This window comes from Candida tropicalis, assembly GCF_000006335.3.
Source record: "Candida tropicalis MYA-3404 genomic scaffold supercont3.5, whole genome shotgun sequence".
Classification (NCBI taxonomy): Eukaryota; Fungi; Ascomycota; class Pichiomycetes; order Serinales; family Debaryomycetaceae; genus Candida; species Candida tropicalis.
This window is the reverse complement of record NW_003020057.1, coordinates 1,152,227-1,167,241: the sequence shown is the minus strand read 5'-3', so window position 1 is coordinate 1,167,241 and position 15,015 is coordinate 1,152,227. Positions and strand designations below refer to the sequence as shown.

Below are 15,015 nucleotides of genomic sequence, written 5' to 3'. Positions count from 1 at the left end.
AAACTAGAAAATGGTCAAGATCAGTGAAATAGCAGGTACTTCAACTTTTACATGGAGTCTGGATAACTTACCATTGTTGGCTTCTGGTACCGTAGCTGGTGCTGTTGATATCAACTTCAGTTCTTCAGCCAAATTAGAAATATGGGACATATTTTCATCAAGTAACAAACTGGAACCAATATTTACTGCCCCAGTAGACAATAGATTCTACGCATTGGCATGGTCTAAGCCATTCGACGAAAGACCACAAGGTTTAATTGCAGGTGCTTTTGAAAATGGAACTATAGAATTCTGGGATGCTGATGTTTTAATTAGAACTAAAGATCTTGCTCAAGCATCCGTCCACAAATCAGATAAACTTAATGGTGCTATCAAATCTTTACAATTCAACCCAATTCAAAACCATGTTTTGGTAACTGGTGGTTCCAAAGGACAAATTCTTATCTGGGATACCAAAACTTTTAGTGAGCCATTTGCACCAGGTCAAGCAATGACCCCAATGGATGAAATTACTTGTGTGTCATGGAATAATTCAGTCAGCCACATTCTTGCCAGTACTGGAAATGGCGGCTACACTTCAATTTGGGACTTGAAAGCAAAGAAAGAACTTTTACATTTATCTTACAGTGGTCCATCTGGTAGAGCTAACTTTTCTTATGTTGCATGGCATCCAACTCAATCCACAAAATTGATTACTGCAAGTGATAATGACACCTGTCCACTAATTTTGAGTTGGGATTTGAGAAACTCTAATGCTCCAGAAAAAATATTAGAAGGCCATGAAAAGGGTGTCTTGTCTTTAGATTGGTGTCAACAAGATCCAAACTTGTTGCTTTCAAGTGGAAAAGACAATGCCACCTACTTGTGGAACCCAATTGAAGGTGTAAAATTAGGAGAATATGCTACTACTGCCAACTGGGCATTCAAGACAAAATTTGCCCCAGCAGCTCCTGATATTTTTGCTACCGCCTCCTTTGATGGTAAGATTGTTATTCAAAGTCTTCAAGACACATCTCCTCCAGCTGCTACTAAAGCCAGCTCTGGTGACGACAATGAATTCTGGAGTGAATTATCTACTGCTGATACTCAACAACCAGTGTTTTCAATCCAACAAGCTCCACAATGGCTCAAGAACCCAGGTAGTGTTTCATTCGGGTTTGGTTCCAAATTAGTTATTGTGGCCCCAGATGCTTCTGGTAAGTCTGTTGTTAAGATTGAAAAATTCGTTGCTAAAGGTCAAGATAAAACCGAGAAATTATTCAAAGACTTGAAGAACGATGATTTCACTACAATTATTGAAGAAAAATTGGCAGGAGAAACTGTTAATGAAAACAATAAGTCCGATTGGGAAGTGTTGAAAAAATTGTCTGAATCAGGTAAAGATGCCTTCTTCAAAGAAGTTGCAAAGAAAGAAGAAAAACCTAAGGAAGAAGATGATGATGAACAGGAAGACAAAAAAGTCAATGGTGAAGATGATTTCTTTGACAAATTGGGTAATGGGGATTCCATCAAGAAAGAAAGTGTATACGTTCCAGAAGGAAACTTTAAGATTTTCAACAACAACGAAAGTGAGGAAAACAAGAAGTTGATCAATTTGATTTTGGGTAACAAAATTGAAGAAGCCGTTTCTTCTTGTTTGGAACAAAAGAAGCTTTTGGAAGCTTTGGTGTTGGCCTTAGATGCTTCAGATGATATCAAAGAGCAAGTAAAAAGTGCTTATTTTAAGAAAAATAAAGAAAACAATCTTTCTCGTGTTCTTTACAATGCATCATCCAAGAATGTTACCGATCTTGTTGCTCATGCTAATGTTGACAACTGGAGAGAAATTGCTGTCGGTATTGCTTCCTTCACTTCCGATGAAGGAGAGTATAACAGTAAGTTATCCGAATTGGGTGACCGTATCTTGCAATCTAAAGGTGGTAAGAGAAACGATGCCGTCATTTGTTATTTGGCTGGTGGTGCTTTAGATAAGATTGCTAATGTCTGGTTAAAAGAATTGCCAGATTATGAAACTGAATTGTTGAACTTGAAAACTGAAGATGTCACTTCTCCATCTGATGCTCGTCTCCAAGCATTGACTAATTTCGTTGAAAAACTTGCCACCTATAGATACATTACTAAATCTACAGGCGAAGTTACTGGTCCAATGGTTGAACATCTTTCCAAGCCAATCTTGGAGTTTGTCAATTTGGTTGCTGGCACTGGTGATTTTGAATTAGCTAGTAAGTTCTTGCAATTGTTACCAAGCGAATTTGCCGGAACCGAAAAGGAAAGAATTTTGAAGGCTGCTTCTAAAGATGTTAAACCAGCTACTAATGTTAGATCTGCTACTAACAAGTCCTCAGTTTCAGGTGCTGCTGTTAGAACTCATACAAGAGTTCCACCAGTAACTGCTGAACCAAGAAAGAGTTATAGTGCTGCTCCAGTGGCTTCTGTCCCAACTTCAGGATACACTCCAGCTATTCCACAACAACAACAACAGCCACAGCCACAGCAACCATTTGGTTATCAACCGCCTGTTGCAGGATACGGTGCACCATCTTATGCTGCTCCAAAATCAAACCCATATGCTAGAAGCAACCCATATGCACCAAGTAATAACGGATTCAGTGCTCAATCGCCAGTTCCACCTCAAGCTAATTTGATTGGTACTGTACCAGTTGCTAATGCTTCAGTTATCCCACCTCCACCTCCACCAAAGGCTAGTCATAAGCAAGAAACTGATGGTTGGAATGATTTACCGGATACTTTCAAGCCAAAGGCAACTGCTCCAAAACGTGCTGCCGCTGCTGCTGCTGCTGCTTCTCAATCTGCTTCAGTATCCCCTGTTCCGTTGTCAACTGCACCAAGTCAGTTACAAAGTGTCGGATCTACTAATTCTATTGGTAGTGCTCCAAAGAGAGCCATCTCTACTTCAAACGTTGCTCCTCCACCAAAAGGTTCTGCTAGTAGTCGTGTTCCATCAAAGAATATTGTCCGCACTGTGTCACCATCTCCAAAACCAGTTGTCTCAAGTAGATACGCTCCACCACCTACTTCAGGTGAAGCATTACAATCTCCAGCAACTGGTAGTAGTAGTCCCGCTATTAATTCATCTCCAAGAGTTCCAAAGAATCCATATGCACCAAGTGGTAATGAACAACCTCCTCCAAAAGTCTCATATGCATCTCCTCCAGGTCCACAGTTAACCAATAGTGGTCCACAAACACCTAGTGCTGTTCCTCCAAAGAACCCATATGCACCACCTCCAGCAACAGCTGTTCCACATGCTGGTATTGCTCCTCCTCCACAAAAGTTTGGTTCTGTTGCACCACCTCCACAACCATTTGGTGCTGCTAATACTGTTCCTCTTCAACCAGCATTCAGTGGTGTTCCTCCACCTCAAGCTGGTAGTGGTACAGCTGGTTTCCCTCCTCCTCCACCTCCACCAGCAGGTGTTCCAGCAAAAATTGAACAACCACCAGCCAAAGAACCAGAAGTTCCAGCAAAACCAAAGCATCCACAAGGAGATAGATCTCATATTCCAGCTGATGCATTGCCAATATTTAATTCATTGACTAAAGTTGTTGAAGCAATTAAGCCAAACATTCCTGAAAAATACGCTAGACATGGAACTGATATGGAACATAGACTTAATATATTGTTTGATCATTTGAACAATGAAGAAATTTCTAAGCCAGTTCTTGAATTGTTGAAACAAGTTAGTTCTTCTTTAGAAGCAAAGGATTTTGCTACTGCTTCAGCTGCTAATGTTGAAATTGCCACCAGTCATAGTGACGAAATTGGTAACTGGCATACTGGTCTTAAACGTCTTATTACAATGGCTGAAGCCATGTATTAGAGAGTAGAAAGAGAATCCCATTTTCATTTTGTTTATAGGATATGATATAATTGTTCTTTTTATTTTTATTATTATTATTTACTATTGTTCTTAATTTTTTTTTCAGCTTTGTTATTGTATAATCCATTATATTTCTTATATTATTAGTCGTAACGTTTTATAGTCTTTGAAAAGAGTTGAATGTTAAATGAAAAAAAAAATAAATGTTCATTATAGAGAAACTCTTAGAAATGCAAACAATTGTATATTCTAATTCAAACTATTATCGGGGGACACATCTATATTGTCATCAACTTATTTTTATCGATTAGCTTCTTGCATTAGTAAAATACAACTTCTGCAAGTTTTGCACCACCATAATCATCATCTATAGGAACTGTATTGTGAATATTATCCACCTCGATCAACAAGAATCGTGTGGATAAATTTAAATCTATTGAAGTTGTATTGTGTCTTGTTGGAACCAACACTTGAGTGTATTCTTTGTTATCAAATGGTGCTGAAATAGTTACTGATTCTGAATGAATTTCTTCAAAAACTTCACTTTGATTAAATATATGATCTTCTGGATTTGCATATTTGTAACTATTATATAATTCATTTCCAAAATCAACTTTAGCAAAGAAATCAACTATTGAAGTGAATTGATCACCTGAATATTTGGATAATTTCACATTAATTGGTGGTTTATCAGCCCAATTGAAAGTAACTCCTGATATATTTTTAAAAGATTTAAAATCAACAATAACTTTTCCAACAGTATCATTATATTTGACTTGCCATCTTGTTGTATTGTCACCATCATTGATCAGAATTGAAGCATCACCAAATGCACCTTCAGTAACATTATAAAACAGTGCTTGGCCACATTCAGATATTGAATCTGGAAAACTAATGTCTGGTTTGAATAATGCAAATGATTTAGTTTCACCATCATTGATTACATATTGTCCATTATCAGGGTTTCTCTCCGCTAATAAAATAGTAATGTGATCATTTGCATTTGGATTGGTTTTACATTTGTTTGTAATTGTAAAATGAGTTTGGTTTATAGACATGGAAATTGTATGATTGTCATATTGAATTCCATTAAAACTAACTCCTTCTTCAAGACATGGTAAACCAATAGGATCTAATCGTAATATTCTAACTAATTTACCATTCTCATCAATATCATAATCATATCTTAAACCAGTCAATCCTTGTAAAGTTGCTTGTAAAAACCCTCCATGAGCGGTCAAGAATGGGAACGCAGGATGAGTACCACCATTTGTTAAATAATTATCATTATTTTGCTCGGAGAATTGGGCAAATGGTCCTCTCAAAAATGGTTGTATCGCCTTTTGTAAATAAGATTGAGATGCACATCCTGTTGGTGCTAAATTTGCTGCCACTACAGAAAAAATTGGAAATGTCATTGCTGGTCCATAACTGACTTGTTTCATGGAGTAAAATTCCATATTTATGTATGCTTGCTCATCATCAATCAATTCATTTTCAAGTGGATACGTCATCATTATAACATCAGCTTGTTTGATCCCTACTGAGGAATTCATGCCGGAATATTCAAGAGTGATATTCTGTGAATTGTTGGCTGTTGGAAGAAAGATATTCTGTTCGATATCTTGAAATAGTTGAGGAACAACTTTACCTAAATGACCACCAATTACTTGAGCCCATCTCATAACTAATGCAATACCCGCATTTGTATAAGCACCGTTATCAACATGGTTAGCATATTCATCTGGATCAGTTAAATTGGATGTAGTGTATTTATTGAGTGAATCATTGAAATTAACAACATAGTCAGAAAAGAAATTTGCAGCATCGTAGATTATTGGATAAGCAATAGTTTCCAAATACAAATCATCAGCAGCACCACTAATATATAATTGCCAAGCAGCCATTGCAACTGCCATGTTTATATGATATTCGTAATCCAAGCAAGGTCCAGTTGCAGTACAGTTACCAAATCTTCCACTTGTCCATGGATAAACTGCACCTTGGTATCCCTCGGGAACATTTTCAATTGCTTGTTGACGGGTATGTAATCTATAGTTAATCAAACTCTTTGCATGACTAGGAGCGAATGGTAAAATACCATTCAACATCCATAAATCGGCATCCCAGAATACCATACCAGCATAACTATCAGAACTCAAACCACCAACACCTAAAGCACCAGTAACGCCTTGCGCATCAGGTCTAGTATTTGCCAATAAATGGAATACAGATGCTCTGGCACCTAAATTGAGTAACGGATCGCTTGGAAATGTTACCAACGGACCATTGTTAATCACCTCTGACCAAGCTTGCTTATGTGAATCAATAATTTGTTCAGCATTATGACATTCTTGTGCAACACTCTTGGCTAATTGTAAAACGTCATCAGATGTTTTCAATTGATCCGGTTGCAAATCAGATGATGCAACACCAACAAATTTTGAAATTTTGATATTTGAATTGCACCCAATTGTAATTTTAGATGACTGAGTAACTTTCTCATAAGTTTGAACTTCTCTTGTTATTTCTCCATCTAATACCAATTTTGAATATATTGCGCCATGGATATAATCCAAATCATGAGGCAGGAAGGTGATGGAAATCCCTTGATCATCAGTGGAGACATCATTTAATTGACATCTCTGAGATGTGTTGAAATCAAGCAGATCAGTTACGGTTAACTCTAAATTTTCATTCCCGATATTTGAAATCTGCAAATCAACTAATCCCAAGTTTATATTTGTTCTATGAGCCAACACCTCATATTTCACATTAAGCTTGTTCAACCAAGTAAATTGAGTTGAAACTATTCCATCACTAAGGGACAAGTTTTGGACATAGTTTGAGATACCTCCCATATCTTGCAGATCCAAAGCTGGATCTAATATATATACTTGTCCATCTATTTCAACACTTAATGATAAACTTGTCCATTGTGGTACAGCAGCAATGACACTTTCATAACCATTCTCTAATAACTCAGGGAAATTTGTACCAGTAGTATTCTTTTGTATGTCATAAAACCCAGCGATGAATGCACCTGCATATCTCTTGTTAAATAAGGGCCAACCGTTAGACAAATCATCTTCATTTGCTTCCAGTGAATTGGAAAGTTGATCATAGGCAAATCCTTGTCCTATATTTGGGATTCTACTTCCAATGTATCCATTAGCAACATAGGGTTGTCTTTGATATTGATTAAACTCAGTAAACTCGGTGGTTCCCACAACATTGTCAGTTGTATCATAGAATGCTTGATCGGAAAACTTCATCTGGCTAAATATCTTTTTGTTCTCTTGACTGTCGATCAACTTGCTGAGATCAACTGTATGTAAACCCTCGGGGGATCTAGCTTTTAAAGGTATAACTCCAGGAAATCCATGGGCAAACTTGGCATAAAATAATTGAAAACTAATAAACACAAACAAATTAGCAAATACAATCATGACAATCCAAATTTTCTTAATAGGTAATGACTTTAGAAAATTTAATAGAAACAACAATTTACTGTCTTCTTCGTCTTCGTCTACTTCTTCTTCTGGAATTATGGACGACGGTTTTCTTCCCATATTTATACAAAACCAAAAATAATTATAATGTAGAGCTTAGTAATTCATTGATGTAAAGTTTAAAAGGGGGAGAAGCAAGTATCAGCACAACACCAAAGCACGGATTCCACTAATCACGAAGAGCAGAACGTTCAGGTTAATCGTCAATGGGGATAAAATGAGCGGGAGGGGTCAAGAACTAATTGGAAGGATAAAGTAAACAAGACTAAAAAAAAAAATAATAATAATATTAACTGCAAGCAATAACCTGAAACTAAGGAAGAAGAAAAATAATCAATGGGTTGATTGTTGTTTGAATTGAAACGTAATGAATGGAAAATTAACAAACTATAGAAGCTATTAATAGTAACGGGAAATTTCAAGTTTATGTTTAGTAATTGAAAAAAAAAAAAAAAAAAATTAGGTAAGTAAAAGAAGGATGCGTTATTTTGATTCCCTGCTGTTCTCTTCTTGTTCGTAGTTGAGTTCTTGTGGGGGAAGGAGGATGACTGGGGAGTGGAGGAGGCCAGGGGGTAGAGAAAGATCGTCGCGTGTTTAAGGCGACAATAGAAAAATAAAGAATCAACTATTGCTTTCAATAAGTTTATAGTTTAATTTTTCGTCGTTGTTTTTTTTTAATTGCACCATTCTAGAAATGGGTTTTTCTTTTCTGGTTTTACTGATTTGTTTCTTTTTCTTTTGATGTTTGTTGTTGCAGTGTGATGTTAGATTTGATAGTATCTGAAAAAGTGTTTGATTGATACGATAGTCATAGATCATATGGAAAGTAGACCTACCGATCAATTTCAATAGAACCACATCATTCTACACCTCTCCACTTTCATCTTTCTTTGTACAAACGGCAAAGTTAGTCAAACGTATGCAGATGTTTGTAATTTCTCCGAAATTATCTCTAAACTCCTTTGTATCCAGAACATATGAGGAGAAATGCCCCCTTAATTATAATTGCTACTCACATTTTTGGAATAAGAATATCTCAATTAAGAAACAAAGGAGTGTAGGACATTTTTCCGTGTCCCGAAGTATCAACACAAAAACTAATATGCATGGTAATAACCACCTATCGGTATATAAAATTCCGGATGGTTATTATTGAGGCATTGAATAACATTCGATTTATTATATTTCACCATGTAATTGAATGGCATCCATATTTACCGAATTACAATCACAAATTAACATTCGTTGTTCGTCACCCCCCCACCCCTTGAAGTCTCCTTATTTTATTTTTGGTTCCTTGTGTTGGGAGCTACCAAGTGTATACGACCAATATATGAGCAATAAGAAGCATGTAAAGAGAGTTAATGTTCTACTGTATAATACATTCAACCACAATCTAGTATTCAAATTACTATTCAATTGTAAAATCTTTCAAAAAAAAAGTTTTCTTTTGTTGATCCTGGGGTCAACCGGGATTCGAACCCGGGACCACTCCTAAATTAGAGGCTAATTGATGTCCCTAAAGGAGCATGATAGCCTCTTCACCATTGACCCCAAAAACCAACTCTCGTTTTCACACTAGCTGCACAGATGTGATGAACGAGTATGCATCTCTCTATATATTTGCCCATTCAGGATATTCTGTTACAAAACGGTATTCACCATAGCTAAAACTCAACGCATGTAACCAGATATTTGGATTCAGTCTATAATCATCATCAAACAACAGGCGGTGACATTCTTCGCAATACGATAGTTTTTGTTCATTCAATGACTGCAAATGATCTCTCTTAAGTTCGTCTAAACCGTATTGTAGTTTTTCATCGAGTAAGTCAATATTTATAAATCCTTCTCTTCTTGTAGTCCCAAAAGTTTTAAATTCAGGATATTTCTGAAATAACTTCTTGTATAGTTCTTCTTCGATTGAACACCTTCGGTTTGTCAATTCGTTATCTCCTCTATAAAATGAGTCGTTGACAATAGGAAAGCCCAAATTTCTAAGGTGTATTCGAATTTGATGAAATTTTCCTGTTATTGGTATGCATTTTACAAGGCTCTGATTCAATGATGCATTATAGGATACTTTCTGGAATATCGTTGTTGAATCAAGGGGAAGCTCTTCGGAATTTCCAGGAACTAAATAGCCATTCAAATTAACAGCAAATATTGGACAATTATACTGAAGCTTACCATTAGGAAATTCACCCACCACGCGTGCCAAATAAGTTTTTTCTGTTTGATCCTTATGATCTTTAATCAATCTCAGAAATTTCAGTCCAGCTGATTTAGTTTTCCCAAATATAAGTACTCCAGAAGTTACTTTATCCAATCTATGACAAGTCCAAATTGCCTCTAAACCAAACTGGTCTTTGACCATTTCAGAAACAGAATTGAAATAATAGTTCCCAGTAGGATGAGTTGGAACTCCAGATGGTTTATCCACAACTAACAACTCATCATCCTCATAAACACTCTTTATTCTACCAAGGTATGGAATTGGTGGTTCGTGTCTATGTTTTGAATGGCAAACCAAATCCTTGGCATGTAGTGGTCTACTGATTAACAAATCAAAACCTTTTAAGCAAGCCTTTTCATTAGGTTTGTTGATATTACTAATGACATACAATTTTTCATTCTTAATATCCTCTAGTACATCCTGTTCACTTATACCAAAATCAGATTTGAAAACTTCTATCAACGTTTTACCTTCCCATCTACCTTTAACATGTGTCTCTAGATTTATATAATATGGTATAACTTTTCTGAGATTGTTTTCTATAATGAATTTGGACATGTATATGACAAAGGTTCCATATGGACATCTGCAAAAAAAAAAAAAGAAGAGAAGAAAAAAATACTGTGAAAAGAAGAGTGGGGTCGTGCGAATGCTAATAGTTAGAAAATTTTCAAATCACAATAGAAAATTTTTCTAAACTCATTTTTCACTTCGCTACAAGTGATTCATAAAGCCAACACTATAACTACCAAACCACTCAGTTATTAATAGAGATATACACAGAGAACAAAAAAAAATGAGTTCAACAAATTGCAGATTCTATGAAAACAAGTACCCAGAAGTTGACGAAGTTGTCATGGTCAACGTTCAAGAAATTGCAGAAATGGGTGCCTACGTCAAGTTGTTAGAATATGACAACATTGAAGGTATGGTCTTGTTGTCTGAATTATCTAGAAGACGTATTCGTTCTATCCAAAAATTGATTCGTGTTGGTAAGAACGAAGTTGCCGTTGTATTGAGAGTTGATAAAGAAAAGGGTTATATCGATTTGTCCAAGAGAAGAGTTTCTGCTGAAGATATCGTCAAGTGTGACGAAAGATACAATAAATCAAAGGCTGTTCATTCAATCTTGAGACACTGTGCCGAAAAATTCAACGTTTCATTGGAAAACTTATATGAAACTATTGGTTGGCCATTAAGTAGACAATATGGTCATGCTTATGACGCATTCAAGTTATCCATCACTGAACCTTCCATCTTTGATGATATTAAAGCTCCTTCAGATGATATATTAGACGAATTAAAATTATACATTTCCAGAAGATTAACTCCACAAGCCATCAATATAAGAGCTGATGTCGAAGTTTCTTGTTTCACCTATGCCGGTATAGATGCTATTAAGGAAGCTTTAAGAGCTGCTGAATCCGTTTCTACTCCACAAATGCAAGTCAAAGCTAAATTGGTTGCTGCTCCATTATATTTCCTTTCTGTTCAAGCTTTGGATAAAAAACAAGGTATTCAAATCTTAGAAGACGCTATCGCCAAAATCACTGAATCTATTGAATCTAACGGTGGTAACTGTAAAATTAACATGGCTCCAAAAGCTGTCACTGCTACTGATGATGCTGAATTGGAACGTTTGTTGGAAAGAAGAGAAGCTGATGATAAAGATTCATCTGACGAAGATGAAGATGATAACTAATAGAGTTCATTTTTATTTTTACATTTATTATTCGTTATTATCCTTTTTCTTTTTTTGGTTCATTCTCCTTCTCTTCGGAGAATAGTAAAATATGTATATTAGTTTCACTTGTAAATGTAAATCAATTAACAAGACTATTCAGGTTGAGGTGCTGACTTTTTGATTATTAATCTTCCTTCATTTGCTCTTTCGACAATGTAACCAGGTAAATTAGGAATAAGCGGTGCTGATACTCTCAATTCAGTAACAGATTCTGGAATGATGACATTATCTAAACTCAACAAGTCTGGGTTGCCACTTAAATCTAATGTCTTCAAATGGTTTCCAAATTTTATGTTTCTGATTACACGAAGTTCGTTGTATGCTAAACTAAGATATCTTAAACTTGCAGGAAATTCAAAAGCTTCAATTGTCTTAAGACCATGATATCCAAGCTTGAAAATCTTTAAATTAGGTGGCAAGACAACATCTTTCAAGGTTGTGATTTGTTTGTCATTTTCAAATGACCATGGGTCGTTCTCTAAATCTAAGACCTCAACTGTTGGCGGGAATAATACATTTTTCAAAGTTGTAATAAGATTGTCTCCCAAATATAGCTCTCTCAACTTTGGTGGGAAATTAACTTTATTTAAAGTTTTAATGTGGTTCTGGTTCAAATAAAGAACTTCGATAGTGCTGGGTAGTTTCAATGGGTTGATACTATTTACCCCATTACCACTTAATATAAGAATCTTCACATGTTGAGGTAATTTTAACCCTCTTGTGTTGGTCATAGATGATTGCAAATTTAATACTTCCAACAGCTCTGGGAATTTAACTCCTGTCATTGACTCATTTGGTAAGTTAGACGCATCCAAGAATTGCAAAGTATCCGGAAATTTGATTCCCCTTATATTTTCTATTGGATTAAGACCCATATTGAGTGATTTTAATCCATGGGGGAAACGAACGTCTCTTAAACTTTCTATTCTATTCTGTGAGATGTCAAGATCTCTTAATGATGGAGGGAATTTGACATTCTCTAGAAAGTAAATTTTATTCTCTGGTATTTCTAATCTTTGTAATGTTGATGGAAATACAATTTCATCAATACTTGGCATTGCTCCCTGACCGGCTAATAATGACTTTAATTTAGGAGGCATTTTGAACCCAGTTAATGTTTCCAAAGCATAGCCTCCACCAATATTTAACACCTCAAGAGTATCTGGTAATTTGACCCCTGGTAAGAATCTTATACTACTTTCACCATAATCTAATGTTTTGAGGTTTTTCCAATACTGGATATCCAGCTGGATTTCACTTCCCAATTTAGCCAAATCTTCCTTTTCAGTTATATAAACAGTATCCATGTCATATTTATTAACTACCGAGCAATGAACAACTTTATCTGCACCAACATCACGAAGAACATCCAAGAAATTGGTGTATTTGGCAACTTGACCCTGGGTATACTCTTTCCATTTTTTACCTGGTTCAAAATGTATATGATACGCAATATCACCGACATCATCAATCATTTTGCGGTTGTTTTTCATGAAATTTATAAATTTCTGCAAGTTCCCTTCAAATTCAGGATTAAACTCAACACACATGTGTAAATGGTCAAATTTTACTGATGATATTGTTGTCTCCTTGAGAAATTTATCTATGGTGTCAATCTCGATGACTGTGATGTAATTATTTTCTAGTTCTCGCAACTCCTTGAGTAGCATTATAGTATGGTAATACTTTGGTTTGTCATATAATAACACCAACCTATTTATTACCGGTGGAGTTGGAATAGTAGCCATGATGGTGTATGTTGTTTCTTTTCAATTGTTTATGGTTTGAGATTTTTACAGATTTGTTTTGTTTTGATTTTTTGTTTTGGTTGTTTTTTTTTTTCGTGCTTTTTCATCAACTTCTCTACACACAACAACGCACATAACATGTATAACGATTGCTTATTACCCAATCCAATAGCAGCTGTGTCTTAACAGAATCGTTCACTTCATATGGCTATTGAAATAAGAAAAAATAAAAAAAATAACAAGCAGACAGCCGTGATAGGATGAATGCTTGGGGAGAAAAGGAAAAAAATAAACGACCAGGGTGAGGGTCGAACTCACGATCTTGAGATTAACAGTCTCACGCCTTAGCCAACTTGGCCACCCAGTCGTCGTGTTTCCAACTGAGCTATTAAGCTCTTTGGTGAAATCCGTGGTCCCGTTGCTTCCACCACTGTGTCCTTACAATAGCTTCCATCGTAGTGCTTGATTGATAACTATTGTTGTATGAAAAGGTCCCACAGCAGGAAACACCTGTTTTACTCTTCCGGGCTTATATCACTAGCAGTATAGTGATTTTAGATTGCTCTTCACGGAATCAAGGCAAGTATATTTGTCTACTACATAGAATTATAGCACATCCGTCAGATGCATGTTTCCAGGTGCAAAATACCTACATTTTAGTAATTATTAATATACATTGATATTTATAAATTCTATCGTATATAGATGATTGTATTGTGGTTAATTGCAATGTTTTCGTGGTTTGTTATTTTGGTGTAGAATATTTTTAACCAAAATTTGCATCAAAATCAACATAAAATTCATAATGATAGAATTTGTAACTCTAAGAAAAAGATACAACCAGCAATAGATTAAAAGCTAATATAATTGAAATCAAGACTTGCATAAACCATAGAAGAAATACATTGTCAGATGCCATCTAATTTAGTTGCTTAGAACATTCCAAATTCAATTTTCCTGTATTAGCGAATACTATCTAATGACAAATACTAGAACATGACCAATTGAAAACTTAAGCCCCGAAACTGCCTTGAATTGAGCTTTATTGACGGCATTCACCTCAAAATAAAACTAATAAAAAAAATAATCATTATATTTCTGGAAAAGTCTTTAGCGTAGATGGAAGAAAAAAGTACAAGTAATAAATAGTAAAACGGTGGATATTAGCTACATCAGTAATCGAGGAGACAACAGTAACTGATTGGCCTTAATTACCATGAACGAGTAAACGTTTACATATTTTTAAATTATAAAACGTATATACACCTTGGGATATTAGAGTGTTATTTATATTTTTTCCCAATTCACAGAATCATAAGATATTTTGCTATCATTCACACTCATTTTCCTGATAGAGCTTCCTGTTTTTGTAATTTGCCGGTAATATAATTACACTCCCTGCTCAGGTAACTAGTTTATAATCCAAATGAATCTAATAATTGTAAATAGTAGAAAGCAAATCATCCATAAACATAATTGTAGTTTATCATAATGTATTTTCACGTTAACATGAGTTGGAGGGTTGGCCGAGTTGGTCTAAGGCGGCAGACTTAAGTTGTTCAACAATTGAAGTTATCTGCTGGTGTGTTCACCGCGCGAGTTCGAATCTCGCATCCTTCACCATTTTTTTGCACACGCAATAAAAGGGATGCTATTTTTTTCTGTAATTAAATTAAGAGCTAAATACGTCTTCAAAGGATTTAGAGTTTATCCACATGATTGTAACATGTCGATAAGTATAAACTGGAAAGTTATAAAAGACGGGAACACCTTTCCGAGTCGTAATATCCATTTTGGTTTAATTCCGTTTTCGGTATCACGGATTTATTTTTGAAGTAGTTTGTTTATTGTGAGTACGGAATCTCGGTTCGTGATTCCGAGAAATCGAGTTTTTTATTTTTTTTTATTTTTTTTTTTTTGCTTTCAGCCTTAAC

The 15,015-nt window shown here is 35.4% G+C and overlaps 5 protein-coding genes and 3 non-coding genes across 8 annotated transcripts; 3 read left to right on the top strand and 5 right to left on the bottom strand. All coding sequences in view use genetic code 12, as the record gives it.

Moving 5' to 3' along the window:
* Positions 1–10: 10 nt before the first annotated feature.
* Positions 11–3,841, top strand: PGA63 (Pga63p; the record flags this gene model as incomplete). The annotated part of the gene is made up of 1 exon (XM_002549851.1): positions 11–3,841. One exon carries the CDS (start codon positions 11–13, stop codon positions 3,839–3,841), a length of 3,831 nt encoding a protein of 1,276 aa, XP_002549897.1.
* A 320-nt stretch (positions 3,842–4,161) lies between these two features.
* ATC1 (alpha,alpha-trehalase) lies at positions 4,162–7,413 on the bottom strand (the record flags this gene model as incomplete). The annotated part of the gene is made up of 1 exon (XM_002549850.1): positions 4,162–7,413. The coding sequence occupies one exon, from the start codon at positions 7,411–7,413 to the stop codon at positions 4,162–4,164; it is 3,252 nt and encodes a 1,083-aa protein (XP_002549896.1).
* Positions 7,414–8,814: 1,401 nt separating this feature from the next.
* On the bottom strand, positions 8,815–8,907 carry CTRG_06403. Its single transcript has one exon. It is a non-coding gene; the product is annotated as a tRNA-Pro (tRNA).
* Positions 8,908–8,968: 61 nt separating this feature from the next.
* On the bottom strand, positions 8,969–10,147 carry CTRG_04192 (uncharacterized protein; the record flags this gene model as incomplete). Its single annotated transcript, XM_002549849.1, has 1 exon — positions 8,969–10,147. One exon carries the CDS (start codon positions 10,145–10,147, stop codon positions 8,969–8,971), a length of 1,179 nt encoding a protein of 392 aa, XP_002549895.1.
* A 238-nt stretch (positions 10,148–10,385) lies between these two features.
* SUI2 (translation initiation factor eIF2 subunit alpha) lies at positions 10,386–11,291 on the top strand (the record flags this gene model as incomplete). Its single annotated transcript, XM_002549848.1, has 1 exon — positions 10,386–11,291. The coding sequence occupies one exon, from the start codon at positions 10,386–10,388 to the stop codon at positions 11,289–11,291; it is 906 nt and encodes a 301-aa protein (XP_002549894.1).
* A 134-nt stretch (positions 11,292–11,425) lies between these two features.
* CTRG_04190 (uncharacterized protein) lies at positions 11,426–13,081 on the bottom strand (the record flags this gene model as incomplete). Its single annotated transcript, XM_002549847.1, has 1 exon — positions 11,426–13,081. One exon carries the CDS (start codon positions 13,079–13,081, stop codon positions 11,426–11,428), a length of 1,656 nt encoding a protein of 551 aa, XP_002549893.1.
* A 293-nt stretch (positions 13,082–13,374) lies between these two features.
* CTRG_06402 lies at positions 13,375–13,448 on the bottom strand. The gene has a single exon. It is a non-coding gene; the product is annotated as a tRNA-Asn (tRNA).
* Positions 13,449–14,597: 1,149 nt separating this feature from the next.
* CTRG_06406 lies at positions 14,598–14,701 on the top strand. Its single transcript has one exon. It is a non-coding gene; the product is annotated as a tRNA-Leu (tRNA).
* The last annotated feature ends 314 nt before the right edge of the window (positions 14,702–15,015 follow it).